This window comes from Corvus hawaiiensis, chromosome 16, assembly GCF_020740725.1.
Source record: "Corvus hawaiiensis isolate bCorHaw1 chromosome 16, bCorHaw1.pri.cur, whole genome shotgun sequence".
Taxonomy (NCBI): domain Eukaryota; kingdom Metazoa; phylum Chordata; class Aves; order Passeriformes; family Corvidae; genus Corvus; species Corvus hawaiiensis.
This window is the reverse complement of record NC_063228.1, coordinates 14,500,065-14,523,396: the sequence shown is the minus strand read 5'-3', so window position 1 is coordinate 14,523,396 and position 23,332 is coordinate 14,500,065. Positions and strand designations below refer to the sequence as shown.

The window sequence follows — 23,332 nt, the reverse complement described above, 5'->3', positions numbered from 1 at the left end:
ATCCTGACCTTTCTGCTTTATCCCCCTGGACACTGTCACACCTGCTTCAGTTTTGCAGGGTTATTCCTTTGGTCCCAAGCATCTGTTAGCCATATTCCTGGTATCCATGGAGCCCCTGTCTCTGTTAGCACTGAGAGTTTGTAGAGCAGACAGTTTGTGTGGTTGTCCAAAGCAGATTTTTGGATCAGGGTTTATCCCCTTGAGAGAGGCACTGAGCTCGGTTTCTCACCAGGTACAGGTGACACATCACTTCCACTTGGAAACATCTTCCCTGCGAGCTTTTCCAGCATGAATTTCAATTCCCAGGACAGGTATTTATGCCGAGTTGTGTTGGATCATTCCAGTCTGTCCCCAGGCCTCTGTTTCCAGCAACTTCCTCATGTGCTGGGTGGTCCTTGGAGGTTCCTTTCTCAGCTTCCACACTTACAGAAACACATTTTCACATGGAAGTGTGAAAAGGTTGGGCTCCATTCAACCACTTTCAGATGCTCTTTTTACTTTCTTCCCTCTGTCCCATGAATATTCCGGCTGAGTCCACGTTTCCTTCCCACAAGTGCACTGTAAGTGTGGAGGTCTGATCACATCAGAGCAACTGGTGGTTTTAATTATAATCATATTTTGCATAGAGAAATCAAAGGCTCAGAAAAATCTTACTTCAATCCACAATTAATTAACTCTCCTCTACCTGACTGGAATGGAAGAGACTAAAATTAGCAAAATTTGTGGCTAAATCTTCTATCAGCTGTTGCCACCTGTTCCTGTTTGGGTTCTGTCTGTGCCTGGTTCTGTGCATTCGTATCTTACCTACTCCATCAGGTTCAGTTTGCTATTCACCATTAGCATTACCTAAATTAAAGCTAAATGTCGTTTAAAATGGACTAGAAAGGTCCCGTTCTGTGGTTTTTTAGTGTCATTGACCTTCACATTTGGTTGGTTCTCCTCTGCACTACAGTGTGGTGTCATAAATACATGGCTGTACTTTTCCAGCTTATTGATAGGGTTGTTTGCTCCAGTTTTGTTTGCATGCTTGGGAAGGTGTGGATTCTTTCTGGTTTGGGTGTGTGTTTGGAAGTGAACTCATTTCACAAACCAGTTCTGGTGTTTAATGGACTGTTGGCTGAAAACAACTACCAAAGCCTGCTTTTCAAAGCACCAGCAGTCATGTTCTGTGGGATGAAGACAAATAAACTCATTTTCCATGGGATAAGTGATGTTTCACCCAGTGGGGATGTAAGGTTGATTTTCAGTGCACTGGTTGACCTGGCCTTTATATCCTGACCCTCCCACTCAAAGTGAGCAGGAGCTTCATGTTTCAAATCAGACCTATTTTTCCATAAAATATTTCCAATGCTGACATTTTCTAGTCCCATTCTACCTGTGGCAGCTTTCCTAAGGCAATCCTTTTTTCCTCTTGCAGGAAACAGCCAACATGTTACGTCTTATTCAGAACAGGCTGAAGGAGGAGGAGCAGCACCTGCTAAAGAGTGGAAGTAAGTGGGATTCCTTCAGCTCTTGTAGTAACAGAGGAGTTGCTAAGTACTGGCTACTCCATGTGTAAGTGTCCACTTCTAAGGGGATGTGGGGTGATGACAGAGTCAGTAGGCAGGGTTAGAAAAAGTGGAATCATGACAACTTTAAAAGGACAGCAGTGAGCTAGGGAACGAAACCTCTGGGAATGTTCCTCTGCCTTGCCAGTTTTACCTGCAGAGCTGAGAAATGACCACAGTCAGCCACTGAGCACTGGGCAATCCCAGGGAGCAGATTTAGGCTTCATTTTACTGCTGCCACCCCTCCCTGGGCTGGCTGGGGACACAGACTTGTCCCAGCACTGTGGGATTGCTGGTTTGGGAGCAGACTTGGACAGAGGATTCTCTCAGCCAAAAGCTTCGTGGGGGTGAGTAGTGCTGCTGGTTTGTGCCTCATCACACACATGCTGGAGTGTCCTGCACAACCAGAGTGTCCTTTCTGTCCCCAGTTTCTGTCCCCAGTTTCTGTCCCCAGTTTCTGTCCTCAGCACTTGCCTGCCACAGTGCATGGCACAGAGTTTGGTTCTGTGTTCAGAATGATTCTCCATGACACAGATCAGAACTTCCTCAGATGAAAACTCACAGCTTAAAATCTTCTGTAAGATCATCAGTCTTCTCCACAGAATCCACATTTGCCTCCCTGCATTTGTTTGATTTTAGCGTACCTGCAAAATGGGAATGCAATTAAAATTGGGGGGGGGGGGGGGTGTTTCCTCTTTTTTTTTTCCTAACCTTCTTCTTAATTAATTAGGATCACAAGGGAATTAATGACCTCTTGAGACTCTGTAGGAAGCTCACAAACCAGATCTTTTTGAGCCAAACAGCAGCCAGAACTTCATAATGAACTACCCCTGTGAATTTAATATTGCAATCTGTGCATTTTTATTTGACACTGGGAGAAACTAGAAGTTAACTCTTAAGATCAGAGGCAGAGTTCATGGAAGCTGAAATTGAGTAAAAACATAAAAGTTGCAGTTCCCAGTTCGTTTGGTGTCCGAGATTTTCAGAGAAAACTCATGAAGGAGGAAATTCACTGATTTCTGCCCATCTTTGATCTCATATCAGTGAGGTACACAGTGAAGAAGTTTCAGCTGAAATACAGGATTTGTAATATAAATTATAAGCATGTGGAATTATTTCAAGGATTTATTTGAGTGAAAAGGTTCAAGTCCTGCTCTCTGACAGTTTTAGGGGTAAAAAGGTTCAAGAGGAGGTGGACATCAGCCATCAGTAATTGGCAGTGTGAGGTATAATGTGAAAATTTGCTGCCCTGCTTTGTTCTTGTCTGTGGATTTTCGCTTGGAAAACTGTTCTGTCATTTTGCATCTCTGAAATAAAAGGAACTTTGCCTTTCAGTGACTGATTTCACTGCCACCTAAAAATGTGATTATTACTTCTAATGACCTCAAATATTGCCATAATACATCTTAATTCAAGTACCTAATTGTCATAATTAGTATTTATTCTAGTGACAAGAGCACCAGGATCCATTTGCCAGAGCCGGCTCATTTATTGACGTGTCCCATCTCTCTCAGCTCCACCCTGCCTTTGTCTGTGAAAGTCTGCAGGGGTGGAACTGAGACAGGAAATTTGGTTCTCCAAGGCTGTGGTCCAGCCAGGAGCACGGGTTAATTAACACAGTCTGCTCACACTTAACAACCTGGGCTCTCCCCTTAGACCACACCCCCCTGTCCTCCTGTCCTTTTTAATTAAATGCTGCCCTTTAAACAATTCAAACTGAAGAGATTTGCATTGGTGAGAGAATGCAGAAGTTGGTGTCTTACATGGCACAGTTCACAGAGCAGTTGCGTTAATCCCAGGATCCTCATCCCAGGAAAAAGACACGTTTGGCACAAGAGGGAACAAAGAGTGAGCAGCAGAACGGGCTCAGCATCGGGCTCAGCATTGCTGAGCAGCTTTGCGTGCCCACCCTCCCCCAGGGTTAACACTGCAATTCACACCAGAAGCAGGGATCACCTGAGGGTTGGAGTTTCTGCTGGAGAGGATTCCCAAGGACTTGCAGGTGGATCTGGCAGTGATTTTATCAGGAGTGCTGTGAGCACGGTGAGGAAATGGTGTGAGGTGCTGCAGGCAGGGGCACTTCAGCCTTTCAGCTGTTTGGATTTTGGGTGCTACATGCTCCTGAGAGAGGACGTGTTCTGTAATGAGCCAGTGACAGGGAAGAGTAAAGAAGGACTTCACCATCAGAAACATCTTTCTGAAGTAGGTGTTTGGAGGGAAAAATATTTCCTAGAATCCCAGACTGCTTTGGGTGGAAGGGAGCTTAAAGCTCATCCTGTTCTACCCCCTGCCATGGGCAGGGACACCTCCCACTGTCCCAGGCTGCTCCAAGCCCCAATGTCCAGCCTGGCCTTGGACACTGCCAGGGATCCAGGGGCAGCCACAGCTGCTCTGGGCACCCTGTGCCAGGGCCTGCCCACCCTCCCAGGGAACAATTCCTTCCCAATTTCTTGTCTAAATTGACCATCACTCTTTGTCCTGTCACCACAGACCTTGCTAAATACTTCATTATTCCACTTAGATTTTTGAGTAATGTCCCCCACACAAAGCAAGGTGGTTTAATCTGAAGTTTTATTCCATCTTCAGTTTGTTCAGAAACTTAGGATTTTGTTGTCTGGCCCTTCAACCCAACAAGACACCAGGATGGTTGAAGTGGACCCTGCTCTGACTTGGTCTTGCTCATGGAACAGGTTCTGGAGATGAAGGGATGAGCTCCTTCTCGGCTCAGTGGAAGGTGGGCAGGCTGGCCTGGTGTCTCCCAGTATCCCAGGACTCCGTGGCTGACTCTGGAATGTTGAGGGGCTGGAGTGAGCTTTCTTGGAACAGGTTCACCGTTTCCCTCCTCAGAGGGGTCACAGGGGCAGTGCCCCTGCCAGGAACAGGGCAGGTTCTCACTCTCTTTATACGTTGCCCCTGGGAGCTGCAAGACACTTAATGAGGCTTTTCTAACAACAGGGGCTAGCAGGTGGTGATGAATTTGTTCCAATTAACTGATAAAAGTCAGCATCCTCTCTGTCCTGTGAGCAGTTACCTTCATGGACCCTTGTAATTGATCAGCTCTCTCATTGTCTGCATCCCCTGACCTTATCTCCTGCTAATTTGGTAAGAAGGGTTCCAAATTAACACTTCATTTCTCTCTGCAATAAAGTTGCAGGAGTTTTGGACAGCTTTCAGTTGAGTTTCAGGCTGAGAAGCCTAAATCCTGTTTCTAATAAAGGAGAGCTGTGGGATGGAGGTTGAGTTGTGCAGATCTGTGCTGAGAATGTAGAAAATCCATGGATTTGTTGTGGTATTCATGTAAAACTGGCAAAATTGTTTCGTGGTATTGATAAACAGTCTGGTTCTTTCTTCTTTTGCTGCCACACATTGCAAATCAGTTTTTTCTCTCTGACAGAGCAACTCCATAAAACCACTGCACAAAAAAAAAAAAAAAAAAGCCAACACTAAATTGTCTGAAAAACTGTTCTTAAACAACATAAAAGTTTTGAACTCTACAGATCAGGCTCTGAGTATTATCTGCCTGATGAAAATACACACAATTAAGTACTTGGCAGCAGTATAAGAATGTCTTTTTGTGCTGAGCAGGGAGGAAATTGCTGTTATTTTTCTAATCTTTGCTTTGCAGAAGATGCTCTTAGAGAAGCTGATCCAGGCTGTGGTGTCTCACACATCTGCTGCCCCTGTGCCACACCCAAGGCTGGTGCCAAGTAACAAATCCAATTGGTTGAAGCTCAGGGTTTGGTTCCCTTGTTAATGGCAAAGTGACTCTTGGTGTGTTGGACATTGCTCAGATGAAGGCTGTAGATAGAACTCCTGTCAGGTGTGGGTACTGGATGCTCTGGTACTGGATTGTGTGAGAGGAGAGGCCAGGGAAGGTCACTGACCACAGCAGAAATTCAGTTAATTTCCTCAAATTTATCCAACATTGTAAAAACTTTGTTGAGCAAAAAGGCACTTGGAATGTTTCTGGATTGAAACAGTTTTTCAGACTCATCAGCTTATTGCAGTTACAGATCTTTCTTTTTCACTTTCTTATACACTTTTCCCAATGCATTTTCTCACATTCTTCAGGAGCTTTTTATCAATTTAAAAGCAGAAAATGCAGAATCACAGGATCCCAGAGTGGTTTGGATTAGAAGGGACACCAAAGCTCATCCAGTGCCACCCCCTGCCATGGGCAGGGACACCTTCCACTATCCCTGATTGCTCCAGGCTCCATCCAGCCTGGCCTTGGACACTGCCAGGGATCCAGGGGCAGCCGCAGCTTCTCTGGGCACCCTGTGCCAGGGCCTGCCCACCCTCCCAGGGAACAATTCCTTCCCAATATCCCATCCAGCCCTGCCCTCTGGCAGTGGGAAGCCATTCCCCCTTGGCCTGGCACTCCAGGCCATTGTCCCCAGTCCCTCTCCACCTTCCTTGTAGGAATATATATGAACTATATATTCTTTAAAAAGTAAAATATTTTGTTTTGAAAATATAAAGAGTAAACCCTTTGAATTTTCAAAAATATTTCCTGTATTTCTTTTGCCCAGTGCTTTGCCCAGGATTAATTTAAATATGCAGAAGTATTTGCTGTAAAACTGAATTTGTCCTTGACTGTGCCACTTTCTGTTGTGCTGCTCCAGTCAGTCCACCCTGCATCCTCTAGCTTGGTCTGTAGAATGAGTAAACATTCATTTCCACCAGCATCTGGAAATCTGCACTGCTTGAATCTTGTTCAGCAATAACCAGAGGATTAACTGATGCTCCTGGGTGCAGCCTTTCTACTCCAGAGCTGCTGCTTTAAAATCTGACAGCAGGCAAACAAAAAGCCCCATTGCAGCAGTTGTGGGATTTGAGGGGGAGCTCCTGGATGATTCCTGGAGGATATTGCTGGTGCTCAAGCCATCCATCTTGTGAGAGACACTTGGAACTGGTCCACAGGAGCTTTGTGTTGTGCTTGTTGGGTAATTGCAAATTCATGGTCTAATTTAATAGTACTTTGATGGATTCTTGGCTTGGAAGACTGTTAGAAATAGTTCTGGTCACCAAATACGACCTCTTGATCAAATGGGCCCAAAAATAACTTAACTGCTCACTCCTGCTGAGACTCCAAATCCCGGTTTAAGTGGAGCTTGTCATCCAGATTTAATTTTAATTACTTCAAGTGGCTGAGACCTATTGTTTCCCCAAGCAGTTGTTAATCATCCTTGTTGATAAACTGGGAGTTTGGATTCTGTGGATACACCAGGCTGCATGGGACTTGGAGCAGCCTGGGATAGGGGCAGGTGTCCCTGCCCATGGCAAGGCTGGAATGGGATGAGTTTAAAGTCCCTTGCAACCCAAATTATTCCATGATTCTGTGATCCTAAAATGACCAAGCAAGGTAAATAATTGCACTTAGAGCGACCTCTGCAACCTCCTCGTTGCTGTATGTTGCTGTTACTGCCCAGTTTTTGGCTACCCAGCTCCAAACATCCAAGTTTTCCACTGGAATTTGTAGGACCTCCACACATCTGGACCTTGCTCAGTAGCTCTCAGTACCAGGCTGAATTTTTCTTCGAGATCAGATGACAGATCTCAGTGTTGTGCTAAGGACAAAGGACGTTCCCTCCAGAAATTTTTATATCCAAGCCTTTCTTTCCCTTCAGAGTGCAGAGCTGTGGGTTTAGGAGTGTCCAGGCTGATACAGAGCCTGGTGTTCTGGATTTGGTGTGACAGTGGGATGGGTTTGGCAGAGCTGAGGCTTCCAATAGGCACTGAGCTTCACTCTCCTTCAGCACATTTAAAATCCCAATCCCACCCCCTTTGGTTTTTCCTGCTCCCTTATTTCATGCCACTTATTAACTGGATTTCACTTGGGATCAAGTTGCTGTCAGCTGCCCATTTGATTGTTCTCATGATGTTTTCTCACCAAAACCAGCATCCTGCTGAATGCAGTAATTGCTGTGGAACCAATGCTTGTGTTTTCAAGGCAGTGGATTTCTGATGAAATTGGACACTCTGCAGAGCACTTACAGCTAATTCCAGAGCACATCAATAAAAAATGGCCTCTGTGCTCATTATCCTCACCACAGTAACTTCTTATTTTACAGCTGGATACTTTTACTTGAATATTGATGCAAACTACCAAATCTGTAATGAAATCACTGCTAAGTTATTAAATCATGCTGCTTTTCCTTCAAGCATTGCAAATTACCAGAAATTAAATCATTTCAGGATAGTATTATCTGTCCAGGTATCAGCTCTGGCTTTTTTCTGGGAGCAGGAACAAAAATCCCACCTTTGGAGATCAGTGGAACCAGGATGTATTTTTTGTGGCTGGACAGCTTTAAAGGAAGCTAATTTAGTTGACTGAAACCCATCTTTATGAAATAGAAATGTTGAAATGAAAGGCAAGTGGCGTTTAAAATCTCAGTGTATTCTCCCTCAGGTAGGCTGATATTTGGAGTGTTTTCTGTGCAGTAGAGTCAATCACAGCAGTGGGGAGATGGGCCCAGCACAATTTACAGACTTGTTCTGCTGACTGCCTTTTCACAATAAAAATACAAGAGCTGCTTAAAACCTCAGTCTGAAGCTTCTGGAAGCTGCCAGCTTGGCCTCAATTGGGGCACATGGATTGCTGAATAATAATAAATAAGTCTGTTGTGAGAATTCCAGTAATCCTCATGTAAACCCATATAAATCTCATAAGCCAGCTCCATTTAGTGGTTCTCCATGTACAAGCACATGGCAGTTTGTGGTGCTGTGGTTGATTATCTTCATTGCTTTATGCTGATCCTGAGAAAAACCTGCTTTTTTCATAAGGAATGTTCCTTGTCTCCCCAAAATTGATTGTAGTTGGTTGTGCAGTGTTACACAAATGAGATTGTGGCTTCTTCTAGGGCAACAAGTCTTGCTACGTGTTGTTAAATGAAACTTTCTGAATTGTCACTGTTTATGAATACCAAGAATATTTTGGCGAGAACTGGGCACACGGTGTGTAGAGTGAGGGGTTTGTTGGTGGGACACTGCCTAGGACAGGTCATACAAAGCCCTGGGCTGGTCTGATGTTTAATCCTGATAAAAAGCCTGTACTCAGCTTCTCTGTATCTTGTGTATTTGAATAATTTTTTAGTGCTGTGCTCTGCTTCTGTGTCCTTGGGATTTTGGCTCAGCTGGTGACTCAGATTGTGCATGGGCAGAGCTGGGCTTGGTGATAGCAGCCCTTGGGCTGGATTGGAGCAGTATATTTATTTTGGGGGAGTGTAAAAGGTGCTTGATGTCTTTTCAAGAGGGAGTAGGAGGCTTGGAGGCAGGGATTTTAATATTGCTGCATTTGCAGCTGTCACTTCCCAGAGCCTCTGGCACGAGTTCACTGCAGTGATGCTCCGAGCTGGGGTCTGTGCACCAGGATTCCAGCCAGGCTATTCAAGGAAAACCCAAACTCTTGCCATAGATCCGTAACAGGATTTGTTTCAAGGTCATAACTCAGCAGGAAAAGTGCTGTACTGTGGTTACTGGGGATAAACTTCTCCCTGTGATGGGGGGGAGGCCCTGGCACAGCGTGCCCAGAGCAGCTGGGGCTGCCCCTGGACCCTTGGCAGTGTCCAAGGCCAGGTTGGACGGGGCTTGGAGCAGCCTGAGACAGTGGAAGGGGTGGCAAAATTGGCTTTGAGGTCCTTTCCAAGCCAGGCCATTCCATGACATATTGGGAGTTCAGTTGAATTGGTATTTTCATTTGGGTTGAAAGGCGGTCCTGGGTTTTTAAAGGCACGGGGAAGAATTTCTTCCCCATATCCCATCCAGCCCTGCTCTCTGGCAGTGGGAGGCCGTTGGTCCCTGCTCAGCTGGCAGCTCATGCTCAGGAGATCCCAGAGAGGAGCAGGATGCACAGATGGGCATGGAATTGGAAAGGTTGGGCCAAGTAATCAGTGGGCTCCCTACAGCAGCCTCAGCTCTTGGCAGTGGTGCTGCCTAATAGGAGCACAAGTGACAAAACCTGAAAGGGAGAAATTGCTGCTAAAAATAAAATAACCAAGAAGGAAGGAAAAAAACCCACAAAGTAAGAATGAGGGCGTTTCAGTAGCAGTAAGAGCCATCACAGATGTGATAAATTCATTCTTTAATATACTGAGCACAAACTTGAATCCTTTCTGTAAGCTCCACATGGAGATTGCCCATGCAAGGCTGAGCAGAACCTCAGTTTCCTAAATGCCAGGCAAACAGCAGCAGCCTCCAGGTCACACAGCAGTGAGTGATTCCCTCACTTGCCAAAGAGGAAAGTGCAAATAGAAATTACAGCTAACTCTGCTGGAGCCTTGTCATCTTACCAGGCTAGCAAATACTTCCCTTGCCAGTTATTATTTTCTCATTAACTTAATATAGCAGTGAAAAAGAGGATGGGAAAATGTCTAATATTTGTATATTGTCCGATAATTAAATATTGCAAAGCTGTGTCAGCTCATGACTAATCCTAATTAAAGTAGTTATTTCCATTTTCAGCTCAGATGTGTGTGTAATTAAATGTACCTGGGAAAGAATTGCCTATTTTCTCTAAATAATCAGCAGCAAATGTTGCTGTGCTGGGTGCTCCCGTGGGGTCCTGTTGGGCTTGTCCTGGCACTGGACAGGGAGCTTTACTTTGGATGGGGAGAAGGAAACAAAGGCAGATGATGAAAATATCTGAAGAAGTTCCTGCATCTTTGGAAGCTTTCCTGTCCCTTCAGCATCCTGGGTTTAGCTGTAGCTGCATTCCTTTTATGTGGGGACCTGGAACTGTGCTTATCTAGGATTAAATGGAAGGCAAATAGTCCAAGGGGATGGGTTTTGACATTGCTGGTGTCAGGGTAAAACCAGGAGACGTGTTAATAAACACACACACTTCCCAATGCTTTTCAAAGAGTTTTATCTTTAAATCACTTGCTGAAGTAGCACCTTCTCTTCTTAGCTGGAGAGGGGGTTTAAACAGCACCTTTATGGTACAGTCTGGGATTGTCCCAAGACTTTTGTGTGCAGTGAATGGTGCTTTGGCACTCACATGCTGTAGGATTTCTCCTTGGGATGTGGATATTGGCCACTTTCCTGCGCTCTTGTGTAGAGCCAAAGCTCTCTGCAGCTGCATTTTCAATTCCTCTTGGGCTCCAACAAAGGTAGAATTGCTGGTATCTCCTGTGTCCTGCTGCTGTTCTGGGCTGTGGGTTGGTTTGGGGGATATTAACTGGCTTTGTTTTTAACCAGGTAATGATGATTCCGACATAGACATCCAGGAGGATGAAAGATCCGACAGTGAGGGGGATTTGCAGATCATGAGGCACCGCATCAGCACCGACGCTCTCCTGCAAGGTATCCTACCCCTTCCTGAGCTGCCCTGATTCACAGGGATATGCTGGAATTACCTGAGTAGCTGCAAATGGAAGAAGCCCCTGTCACCCTTCAGGATATTGGCACTGCTCAGCTCTCAGGAGCTGTAGGAGAATAAAGCCCTGTGGAGAAAACAATGCTTCCAGGGGAACAAATGAAGGATTATTTACTGGGGGAAAAAAAATCACTGTGTGGGGAAAATCCTGCCTTGGTATTGCCTTACACATTCCTGAAGTAGTTTTATCCAAAGCCTTAGGGAAGCAATACCACTTCTCATTGCAAAGCATTTCTTTCCCTTTAGCTGTTGGCACCTGTTTCAGCTGAGTCTTCCACAGGAAACCTTCAGTGAGTCAGTAAAGCCACCTGCACTGACTGGGCACAGGTGGAGCAACCTGAGCTGCTGCTCCCAGGGAGGGATGTGAGCCCTCTGTCCTGCTCCATGGGGAGTGGAACTGCAGCCTCTGCCTGCTGATCCCACTGCTCACAAGGAGTTCAGAGGAATTGCTGTGTGAGGATCTGTGTTTCACTCAGGTGGGAAGAGAAACGTTCTGTTTAGTGTGGAGTCGAGCAAAGCACAGCCAGGAAATCAGGGTAGTTCTTCTTGTTAGCAGTGAGGGATTCTGAACTGTCAGCACAAACCTCTCTGGGTTCTGGAGCAAGTGCCTCTGTGAGGGATTTCATGTGCCACCATTCCTGCTGGTACCTGTTCCTTAGATAAACTGCAAATATGTGGGGTTTTGTGAGTGGAATTCTGCTTTCCCCTCTCTGACTGAGACCAGGGAAAGAAGCTGGTGTTCTCAAATCTGTGTAATTCAAGTACTTTTATCCTCCCTTCCTCTGTTTTTCTTGAAAATTGAAAATTGTTGTTAAGTGCTAGAAACACTGATATTCCCTAAAGAATATTTTACATTGGCATTTCTCAAGGAAAGGTTTTAGAGCTTTGGAAGTGACCCAAAGTGTAGCTTCATCTCAGAGAACACCATGACCTGAGTACCTGCTGCTCTTAATAGCAGTTTTAGTTTTACTCTAAAAGTCATAGATTTTGCTGCAAGTAGAATTTTTTCTAGGAAGAGCTTTGTTATCATTAATTACCCTTAATGGAAACTCAGTGTTAGTTCATCAGACTTTAAGACCTGAGTTTAATGTCAGAAGCAGCAGCTTCTTTAGAAAACCAGGGTTGAATATTGTCTGCCTGTTTGCTATTAAACACACCACAGATCTGTTGGTGTTCTTCAGCAATTTGCATTTAAAATACACTTAATGATCAAGGTGGCACAGCAAGAACATTATTTCTATTAATTGCTGCTTTTTTCCTTGATTCAATTTAAGATATTTCAATCACTTTCCTTTGAAGCTTTGTGCTTTCTTACATGGTCATGCTGCTGAGCCACGTTTGCTCTCAAACTGAGGAGAAAGGGCCCACTGTGCTCAGTCCCTGTGGCTGCTGTGGTGCACTTTCACATCTCTAATTCCCAGGTTATCAGTGCTGGGAGATAAGGCTTCCTCCCTCTCTCTGTGGTGGGCAGATATTCCAGTGTGTTCTGCCATTATAGAGGCAAAATTCTCAGGGAGAGATAATCCCTCTTTTTAGGCCACTTGGTATAATTGAGAAAAATCAGCACCCTCTCATCCTCAAGAGCCCTTTCATCAGCTCTGCCTAGATGCAGCAAAATTCAAACTAAATGCAGGTTTGACAATACTGCTCCTGGTTTTATTCTTTCAGCCAATTAAAAGACTTGAAGTTACAGGATTTAGTTTCCCATGGAGCAGCAAAGAGGGAGCTGGGGGAGACTTGTGTGGTGCAGAGAGAAAATGGACCCCTTCCCCACATGCAGAGAGGAACAGGCAGGAGCAGCTGAAGAAGGAAGCTGGAATGGGCTCTGGAGCTTTGACTTCAGTGCTGCTGGGTTAGCAAACATGGCAAAACCAGCATTAGGGAGGCAGGAAGGGCTCAGATCCAGGAGGGAGCAGGGAGGTGAGAGCTCATGGCTGGGAGAGCAGTGGCCAAGCTGCAGGTGCTGCCTGTGGGCCTGGGAAACCACAGCTGCTTTATTGTCACAATATCACAGTTACAGGCAAGTCCCCTCCTTGAGGGGGCTGATTGTAATAAACCCCTGTGCCACTGATCATTTGCATTTGTAAATCAGAGAATCCATTGATTTATCATAGAATCACAGACTGCTTTGGGTTGGAAGGGACCTTAAAGCTCATCTCATTCCACCCCCTGCCATGGGCAGGGACACCTTCCCCTATCCCAGGCTGCTCCAAGCCCCCTCCAGCCTGGCCTTGGACACTGCCAGGGATCCAGGGGCAGCCACAGCTGCTCTGGGCACCCTGTGCCAGGGCCTGCCCACCCTCCCAGGGAACAATTCCTTCCCCATATCCCATCCAGCCCTGCCCTCTGGCAGTGGGAAGCCATTCCCTGTGTCCTGTCCCTCCATGCCTTGTCCCCAGTCCCTCTGCAGCTCTCCTGGAGCCCCTTTAGGCCCTGCAAGGGGCTCTGAGGTGTCCTTGGAGCCTTCTCTTGTCCAGGTGAGCACCCCCAGCTCTCCCAGCCTGGCTCCAGAGCAGAGGGGCTCCAGCCCTTGGAGCATCTCCGTGTGTTCCTCTGGACTCACTCCAGCAGCTCCGTGTCCTTCCTGTGCTGGGGACGCCAGAGCTGGAGGCAATGCAGTCTCTACATTTTAATTTTAACATTGTCAATGTGAGTAAAATTTCACATCCACTTTTATTCTGTCTGGCAATAGATATTTGAGGCTGTGACAAGTACAATGGACTTCCCTGAATTTGTGGTGGCACTTGCAATAAGATTCTTGTTTTGTCAGAGAGCCAAAGAAAAACTCTTTCAGCCTTGAAAGCCTTAACCATTTGCAGTGCAGAGAAACCTCTTGCCTGAAACAGGCCATAGATGAGTTGTTTGCAGCAGGGTGGTTGTTCATGTGCAGCTGGGGTGGACTTTGTGGTAAAGGATGCAAAGCCTTGTCCTGGGAATGCAGAAGCTGCTGTGCTGGATCAGCATCCATCCAGCCTGGTCCCTCCCCAGCATTGGTTGTAAGAAAATGTCTGGGGAAGCACATGGGAACTTCCCTCAGGTTCCCTACTGCTCTCAAGCTGTTTCAACCCCATCAGTTGTGGCTTCCACAGATTTAATCTAACCCTCAGTACATTTATGTTCTCCTAAGAACCTGTCCAGTCTCCCCTTGAACTAAATAGGTTTTTGTCACCCACAACTGTCAGAAAGTGGCAGATTCTGAAGTGATGTTGTGATTCCATGTGCAGATCCATCTTCTCAGGACCAGAGTCCTGAAATGCATTGTGGCATCACGAGGATCTCTCCCCTTGCAGAGCTGGCAGGTGGGGACCCACAGACTGTGACACACTGTGCTGGTGACGAGGCAGTGCTGCTGCATGGAGCTGAAAGAGTCCATCCTCGTGGAACTGTGCCTGTAAATGACCTTCTGTTCCACACTGCCAGGGTGTTTCAGCTCCTGTGAACCATTTCTCCCAGTGCTGTAGCTCTTTTCCTTTCGTAACACTGGTGTTAAGGGGTGGTTTTTCCCTGACCTGACCACAGAGACCATTTCATTACTGAGACAGGAACAACTTCAGCCCCATTTGATCTTTTCCTGTAAGAAGATAGCTTTATAAAACCCTGGCTTTTTAGCAGACAATCAGTCCAAAGTCACACAGTGGCTCTCTCAGAGCCCCCTTCCTTGGCAGAGCTGGCCCAGAGGATCAGGGTGTTAATGATGTGCTGGCAGAGAGGGCACTTGCTTCTGAGTGCCTGTGGCACCCTGCATGCTGGGGGAAGGCTGCAGAGCCTGAATTATCCCTGATTTTTTTTCAGTCCTGTAGGGAAAAGGGAAGTTTTGACAGAAAAATCTTCTCAGGTGAGCCTCCACAGTCCTGTTCCCAATCCTTCCATACAGCAGGCAGGCTGAAAAGCAGGGAAGTCCTGTTCTCAGTGGGAATTGTCACTCTGCTTGTGGAATTTCTCTATCCAGCTTGTGGCCGTGTTCAGATTTCTGCTGTGGAATTTCTAGAATGTTTTCCTTCCCTCTTAATCTCCCCCAGGTGTGTAGAAACCACAGGTGTGAAATTGGTTGGCAGGAGAGTGGAGGGATTCAGTTGGGAATATGCAACAGCTGCCTGCTCCTTATATCTTGTTCACACTGAGCTCCTGTGGCTGTCACCTGCCTAATTTCTAAAACCACATGTTAAATAAGTGGTCTGGTTTTCCCTTCCCTCTGATTCCTCAAGGAAATAACATCTCTGAGCCCACGATGAGGAAATGTATGCAAGTGCATTTGTCTTTACAAACACAAGATGGTAACAAATCTGGATTTCTCAAAATTCTTCTCTGTTGTGGAAATGAGTCTTGATAAGAAAAATGTGCTGAAGGCCTCTGCAGCTGTCTGGGCATCCCTCAGATGCTGTGTGATCCCATCCCTGATCCCTCTGCCTCATCCACAGGGACAGCTGCCTCTTACCAGCACACAGGATGTGGTTTCCTTCTTTACCCTTCTCAAGTCATTCCCCCAGGCAGTCTGTTTAGAAACCCTTTACAAACAGGGGTCAGGGTCTCCTCACTGCTGCAGAGTGCCTGGAGCTTGTGGTTTTGAGAAAAAAGCCAGAAGAAAATGCCTTGTTCAGAGTCAGGCAATACTGAAGTGCCCACAGGGAGGATTTGCCAGGGATGTTGCATGTGCAAACTTCTGCCACAGACTCCAGAAACTGTCAGCATCCTCCTGGTGTCCAGCAGTGCCAGCATGGCCAGGCCTGAGTCTCAGAAACACCAGGAATCTGCAGTTCCCACACTCAGTGGGGCTTCCAGGTGCTCTTTGTGAGGCCAAATTAAATTTGGGTGTCTGCACAGAAAGGATGCCTGATGTGGTGTCAGGTGGGCAGAGGTGAGTCAGACACAGCAGCAGCTGTGACACAGGCTCTGCTGGGCACAGAATTCTTAACTTTCCAGTCCATCTGGGGCTTGGGAATGTTGTTTGTAACTCCAGAGCCCTTCTGAATATCCCTGCCTGATTTCTTGGCAGTTACCAAGAGGTACAGAGCAACACAACAAAATCTGCTCTGCCCTGGGCAGCTGCTCTCTTCCTGATGGCTCTGAGGAGCCCTGGTGTTTGCAGGCATCTCCTGGTATGTGTCTGCCTGGATTCAAAGCCTGTGGAAGCAAGGAGATGAGTGGGTTTCACACATTCCATGGACAGAGGGACAAAGCTGAGGCACAAGGAATGGGAGGGATTTGGCTGTGCAGGGTTCAGGTTCTCCAGCTGTTGGGTAATGTATGGAATCGAGGGGGAAAATTTCACAAGTCCACCTGCTCCCAGAGCACCTCAGAGAGCTCACCGAAGTGATCCTGCTCTCCATGAACTTTTAAAAATCAATTCCTTCCTGGGGAACTTCCCCAAGGGCAGTTTTACTCTGCCTGGGGCTTTGTACATGTGGGAAATGTGGGTCCTTGTGGCTGTGCTCCTGGAGGGAATGTACTTTCCTAGCAAACCAAATCAAGTCCTAACTGTAAACCTTGTAAAAGCATTTTGGGGAGTCAGATTAGTCTCTTATTCCTTGCCTCCTCAGGTCAAACAGGAGGGAAAAGTGGGAGGGAAAAACAGTGTTTGAAACGCTGGATTTGACTGTCAATACTGTGAGCAAAGTTACCTGGGGAGGGAGGAAGCTGCTCTTCCCATTTTCCTGTATTTCTGTGTGGATCTCTGCAGATTCCTGTCCCTCAGATAAGTTTACAGACCTGAATTCCCTGGTACAGCAGCTGCTGGACAATATTACCAGGCTCCTGTAGCTGGGGAAGGGTGGGCAGTCAGAAGTGTTTGAAAAGGGGCTGCAGATGGGATTCACAGAAATTCATTTGTCTCAAACTGAAATGGGGCTTTCTCCCTCCATGTCAGCATCTGCTTCCAGCAGAGCTGCTGTGGGCTGGAGGTTTTGTGTCTGAAAGGGAGGTGCTGCCTGGAGGGAGGAGGTTTTGGGCCATCCCAACATCAGAGCTAGTGAAGGAGGAGAGGCTGTAGTTCTGACATGGTGGGAACAGCTCCCTCACTTCCAAGCAGATTTCCTTTTCATGGAGGTGTAAGAAATAAACTGAAGTGTGCTCCCACACACAGCAGCTGTGCTGTGCTTAATGAATCCCTGGATTTTGGCAATGCCTGGAAAATGCTGCTGGAATCAGGGTCTTGCACTAAAGGGAGGGGATTTTTCTGCACTGCCCTGGTGTGGCCTCACCTCAGCTCTGGGGCAGTTGTGGGTGCCACAATATCAGAAGGATCTGAAGCTGTTGGAGAGTGTCCAAAGGAGGGGCATGGGCATGGGGAAGGGTCTGAGGAGCAGCTGAGGGTGCTTGGATTGTTCAGCTGGAGAAGGAGCCTGAGGGCAGAGCTCAGCGGGGGCTGCAGCTCCTCCCAAGGGGCAGCTCCGATCTCTGCTCCCTGTGCCAGGGACAGGACCCAGGGAATGGCTGGAGCTGGGCCAGGGCAGGGTCAGGCTGGAGATCAGGGAAAGGTTCTTCCCCCAGAGGGTGCTGGGCACTGCCCAGGCTCCCCAGGGAGTGGGCACGGCCCCGAGGCTGCCAGAGCTCCAGGAGCGTTTGGACAGCGCTGCCAGGGATGCCCAGGGTGGGGTTGTTGGGGTATCTGTGCAGGGCCAGGGTTGGACTGGATGATCCCTGTGGGTCCCTTCCCACTCAGGATATTCTGTCATTCTGTGATTGAAAACACAGTGCCCAAAGGGCAACAGTTCAGAAAGATCAGGCAGAAGGTTCATCCCATTTTTCTGTGTGTGGAAGGGAACATGATGCAGAGGGAAGAGAGGTGTCTCCTGCGAGCTCATGCTGTGAGTTCACATTAAGCACTGGAGCCTGACTGCAGATCTCCAGCCAGGGAGCAAAATGTGTCAGCTCTAAATCCACCTGCCCCCCTCCCAGGCTGTCCAGACTCTCGAGTTGTGTGTCACTCCTTGCTGTGAGGCACAGGGTTAACCTGTACCCACTGCTGGGTGAGGAGCTGGAAATCATCCCAGCCCTGGGGCTCCATCCTGGGCAGCTGCACAGGTTGGTACCACAGGGAGCATCACACAGAGGGAAAACAGCAACAGCTCACAGGCTCCAAGCCAGGGATGCACGTTCCCTTCTGCTCCCTGAGGGCTCAGTGCCTACACGCTATGGCCATGCACGGGGAGGAGGTTGGAGTCCAAAGGTGCAGTGAATTACAGCCTGTTCATTACCAGCATCTTTCCTAATTACTGCTCTGTACAGCCTGTCCCAGCTGGATTCACATTATCTGTAAGGAAACACCACAGGCTCTCTCCTCTCTCTCCTGTGAGCCCAGCTGAACTGAACCCCAGAAACCAAGTGACAACGTCCCCAGCTCTCCCTGTCCCCTGCAGGTGACTCCTCTGTTTCCTGCCTGCCCCCAGTACACACATGGTGCAGATGGCACCACGGCCATCTGCCCTCTGTGCTCCCACACAGGGAAACTTGGGGGGTTATGGTCTGGAAGTGAAAATAATGCTCCATGGAAAATCTGCTTTCTCTCCTCTTTACATCTTAGCGCTCAGGTGAAGTCCCAGCCCCTCTGCATCCTGGGATCACTCCTGGCAGTGTCCCAGGGTTTGCTGCAGGACCTAACCCTGCTGATCCCACAGTTGATAGTTCAGAGAGGTGCTACCCTGGCTTAGAAAATGTAGGGATCCGAGTCCAGGCAGTCCCAGATCCTCGAGTTCTCCAGGTGTGAGCAGTTACACGTCCATAGGGTGTCTGCACTGTGCCCACTGATGGAGGAGCAGCATCCTGCACACCTTCCATGAGCATTCTCTAAGCTCTTCCCATGGCATTTTGAACTGTCCTATTCCATCAGCTCTCCTTACCTGATATCTTGATTCTCTTTTATATTCAGGATCTCTCTCAGTTTTGTCTTATTTTAGGAGCTCCCTGCAGCTTTCTCCTTTTGAGGTAGTAGTTCCCAGTTTTACACTTTATGTTGAGCCTTTTACAGAGTAAAATTGCAGTTAAACTCAAGAGTCATTTGTAGGCTGGGCAAAAATGGGGTTCTGTTGTCATCTAAGGATGTCAGTTGTAACCATCTCCAAATTTAGATCATTTAGTGTAGCATAAATTAGAGCAAAAGTCTCCAAAGCCTGAAGACAGATCTATCCAGAAATCTTATCATTCCATCTCCACTTCCTGTGTTATCAGCAACTGCTGGATAGAGGCCACTGCTTTTTATATAAAGACATAAAATCCTTTTAATTATCTGCCTTGATGCAACAAGGGGTTTTTGGTGAGCTGAGGATGAGTTAGGCAGCTTTTTCCTACCACTAACTCAGCTCAAACTGCGTGGGACAAAAGAGACCTGTCACCTTTTGTGCTTTGGGAAGTAGAAAAAAAGAGGTTTGCCAGGGTATAGCTTTGTTTTCATGCTAAAAACAGCACAGATTGGATTGTCTAGGTTGGAACAATCCATATTGGGCATGGAGGAAGCTGGTGATGGCAGGAGATGAACAGATGGTGAGATGGGATGGACACAGCGGGGCTGGAAATAGGATCCACTGAGTGTTGAGGGGGTTCTGTGGGTGCAGCAGCAGGGCTGAGTCACCCAGGCAGCCCACAGGCAGCTTTTCCTTGCTCACAGCTTTGCTGTCCCCATTCCCAGCACTTCCAGGCTCCCTCCCCAGCAAAGGAGACCTGCTAACATCTTCCCATGGCCTCTGTGTAGCCAAGAACAGCCAAGCAGGCACAAGTGTGTTCTCCCCTCTCAGTGAGCTCCCTGCAGATCCCCACCTCCCTCTTCAGCTTTACACATCAAACTCCCAACAGGAAATTCTTGAGGTTTGCCTGGGCGCTGCCAGGAGTTCTTGTGAGATTCAATCCCTCCTGGAATATCAGAAAGGGTCTGAGCTCTCTAAAGGACAAAGGGTTCACCACATGGAAAAAACAGGCTTTTGTTCTCTGTGTACCAAAGCAGAGGAAGGAACATGCCAGTTCATGGATTTTTTGGGTTGGAAGGGACCTCTCAAGATCATCTAGAGCAACCTCTCTGCTCAAACAGGAGGTCTGAGCTGCTTGTCCAGGACCACATCCAGTTTGGTTTTGAGTATCTCCATGAATGGAGACTCTAAACTTCTCCTGGCAACCTTGTTCCAGTGTTTGGCTGTCCTCAGAGTGAAAAAAAAGGTTTCTTGTGTTCAGATAGAATTTCCTGTTTCTTAATGTGGCCATTGCCTCTTGTCCTGTCAGAACCATCATGCTGGAATAAGGTAGCTCAGGAAATAGCACCCTGACTGGAATTAGAATCATAGAATGTTGGAGAAAAACTCCAAGGTCATTGAGTCCAGTGTTAATTACTGTTAGCCTTACCCCCTCCTACCTTCTCCTGAGCAATGAGGCTTAACAAGGGAGGTGACTGCATGAATTGGGATCTCATCCTCTCACTGAGGGATACCCTCTGGGCTTTATCCCTCCTTCTTCCTCCCTCTGACCACGAGCCAGGTTTGATGGTGATTCTGCTTCCCTCCTGTGACCATGAGCCAGGTTTGATGGTGATTCTGTTTCCCTCCTGTGACCAGGAGCCAGGTTTGATGGTGATTCTCTTTGCTCCTGCAGGAAGAGTTGGCACACGGATCGTGGGATCAATGCAAGGTGGAGACACAGAGGAAGATGTGAGTAACCATCTCATGTGTCTGCAGAGCTTCTCTGACAGGGCTTTAGAATGCCAGCTCTCTCCTCAGCTGGAAGGACACCTTTTTACCTGCTGAATGCTCACGCCCCAGGCCTGCTTTTCCTCTCCTCTCCAAAGGCTGACACCTCTCCTTGCGTATTTCCTTATTTTTCCTTTGTTCTTGGAGTCTGTGGGCTCCGTGTGCTTTCACCCCATCCTGCAGTGCAGCACTAGTGGCACACAGGCTGCAGGAATGCTGTTGTGGTGAGCTGTGGGGCAGATTTCTGGGAACAGGGACTAGTGCAGTGCAGCAGGAGTTAAATAAATGGACCTAAATCCCCTTCATTGCTCTAAAAACCCCCTCCTTGTCCATGGCCTGTACTGGCAGCCTCAGTCCTCTGGAGGATGGAACAGGGATGAGAGCAGGACTGTGAGCTGTGCCCTTGGGATTCCTGCTGCCCCAGGGCTCCTGGCCTTGCACTTGGTTGTGGTTTACCTGTGAGTGGACAAGGTAAAAGGCACACGCAGGTTGGCACAGGAGACACTTGCTTTGTATCTGTGCCCGGCCTTTGGCATCTGTGGGCAACCTTTGTGTGCCTCTGGGCACACCTGAGTGGCTGCATCTGTGCCAGGAAGCTGAAGCCCAGCTGCTGGGATATGGTTGGCATTTGCAGTTAGCTCTCCCCACCATCCCAAAAAGCTGCTGCCATCCCAGGAGCAGTGGGGCTGTTCTGCCCTCCAGTGATGCTGGAGCACTGTTTTGGAGAGTGGTAGGAAACAGTACAACTGTGGTGACTGTGGATTGGTGTTTGAGCCTGTGCTGCTGGGAATTCCCAGTGTAGATGGAACCTTTGTGTCTCAGTCCAGCAGACATGCCCCAGTGCTGCCTGTCTCAAGGAGGGTGGTTCAGACATCTCTGGGAATCCCAGAATGGTTTGAGCTGGAAGGGACCTTAAAGCCCATCCTGTTCCACCCAGAGACACATCCCACTAGACCAGGTTGCTCCAAGCTCTGTACAACCTGGCTTTAAACATTTCCAGGGATGGGGCAGCCACAGCTTTTTGGGCACCCTCACCTTGTGTCTGGAGAGGAACTTGCAGCCCACGCTCTGCTCTTTGCTCCTGCCAGAATGGGTGTGGTGAAGGCTGTTGTTGCCTCCTGGGCATCCAGGCCCATTTCTAGGAAGGGCAGAGTGCTGTGCTGTGGGTGAAGATGTCATCTTAATCCCAGTGCTGCCTGATTGTCCTTGGCCACGTTAGTGACAGATTTGGACAGGCATCTTCTGCGATTTCGGTTCCCTTTAGCCTTCCCTGTTGGCAGCTCTCTCCTTGTTGGCACAGCCCCAGCACATCCAGCCTTCAGCTGCCCTCAGCTGCAGCCACTTCATTTGTCTCATGGCTCTGCCCTCTGACTTGAGCCTCTCGGAGCTCAGACACCCTTGTGGCCTCTGAGTATCCCAGCTCAGGGAATGAAACCAGTGAGGCTGCTTTGAACCCCTCAAGGAATTCATGGAGTTAGGAAGAGCCAGTGGTGTGTGCCCAGCCTGTGTCACTTGCTGGTGTGGTACACGATACCCGAGCTGTGCCTGCCCTTGCTGCCTTCTCCCCTGCTCCCAGCCTGGGTACTTTCTGTTTTCTTTTACGTTCTTATACTTTTTTTTCCTGCTCTGCCTCTGCTGTTCCTCCACTCTGGCTCTCCAAGGGGACCCCAGCTGCAGCACGGCCAGGCCGGCGCAAGGCACAGGTGGGTTCCTCTTCTGTGGTTCATCTTCTTCCACTTCACCTTGGTTCTGTGGTCTCACAGTAGCTCTCACCTGAATGTTAAACACCCTGCCAGGTTTTTAATAGCCCAGACCCAGCAGAAGTCAGGGAATTTCTGTTCATCAGCCCCGTGGGGTGGGGAAGGAGGTTTGCAATCCATTGGGAGTGCAGGGAGAAGCCAGCGCTGCCATCCCCTACTTTGGGCTGGCAAAGGGGCCTTGCCATGGCAGAGCTGAGCTGCTTAGGGACTCTTGTTTCCTTTCCTGCAGGAAGACTCAGGGGACAGTGAGATTGACCTGGATGAAGATGAAGAAGAGGAGGAGGAGGATGATCTGGAAGATGACAGCATGGAAATCTCCCCAGGCAAATCCAGTCTCCGAGCAAGGAAGCCAGAGCCACTGGAGCAAAGTGATAATGACTTCTGACCCTTCAGTAGCAGGAGGCCTCTTGAAGCACAAACTCTGGAGAGGCCAGGAGCTAATACCCTGCTGCCTGAAAAGTGCATGTCAGTGTGAATTCAGGAGTTGGTAAATAATGTTCATTAAACCTGAAAATTAAACTCGGATTGCCAGGTTTGTGAATCTCGAAGCGTGAGCAGTTTATCCGTAATGAGAATCACAGTAATGTGCACTTATTTCCATAATTGCACTAAACTGGCTCTTGTGCACTGCAGTGCCAGAAGTCTCACTCCAGTGAGCATCGTGTGCCTGATTTCCCTGCATTTTATTATGTCCAAATAGATTTCTTTGGCTTAATAAAACTGGATGAAAAGCTGCTCTGGGAATGCATTTCAATTGGTTTCAAATCTGGCTTAAATCTATTTATCCTAAACATATCCTTTACTTAATCAAGAGCTTGTCTGCACAAAGAGCAGCATCAGGTAGCCTGAAGGAGTGGAGATAAAACTGGAGAAGAGAAGGCTCCAGGGAGAGCTCAGAGCCCCTTCCAGGGCCTAAAGGGTCTCCAGGGGGGCTGGAAAGGGACTTGGGACAAGGGATGGAGGGACGGGACACAGGGAATGGCT

At 47.9% G+C, this 23,332-nt stretch overlaps 1 protein-coding gene across 3 annotated transcripts in view; it reads left to right on the top strand.

Annotated features, from left to right (window-relative positions):
- CLUAP1 (clusterin associated protein 1) overlaps window positions 1-23,083 on the top strand; it is a 58,056-nt gene extending 34,973 nt beyond the window's left edge. For 2 of the 3 annotated variants that reach the window (XM_048321211.1, XM_048321209.1), the window contains 5 exons: window positions 1,418-1,490; window positions 10,746-10,850; window positions 20,494-20,549; window positions 22,250-22,291; window positions 22,578-23,083. In XM_048321211.1, coding sequence (XP_048177168.1) covers window positions 1,418-1,490; window positions 10,746-10,850; window positions 20,494-20,549; window positions 22,250-22,291; window positions 22,578-22,733 — 432 coding nt within the window. In that variant the 3' untranslated portion in view covers window positions 22,734-23,083. The remainder of the gene's footprint in view (window positions 1-1,417; window positions 1,491-10,745; window positions 10,851-20,493; window positions 20,550-22,249; window positions 22,292-22,577) is intronic. The other variant, XM_048321210.1, reaches the window with a different exon arrangement.
- The last annotated feature ends 249 nt before the right edge of the window (window positions 23,084-23,332 follow it).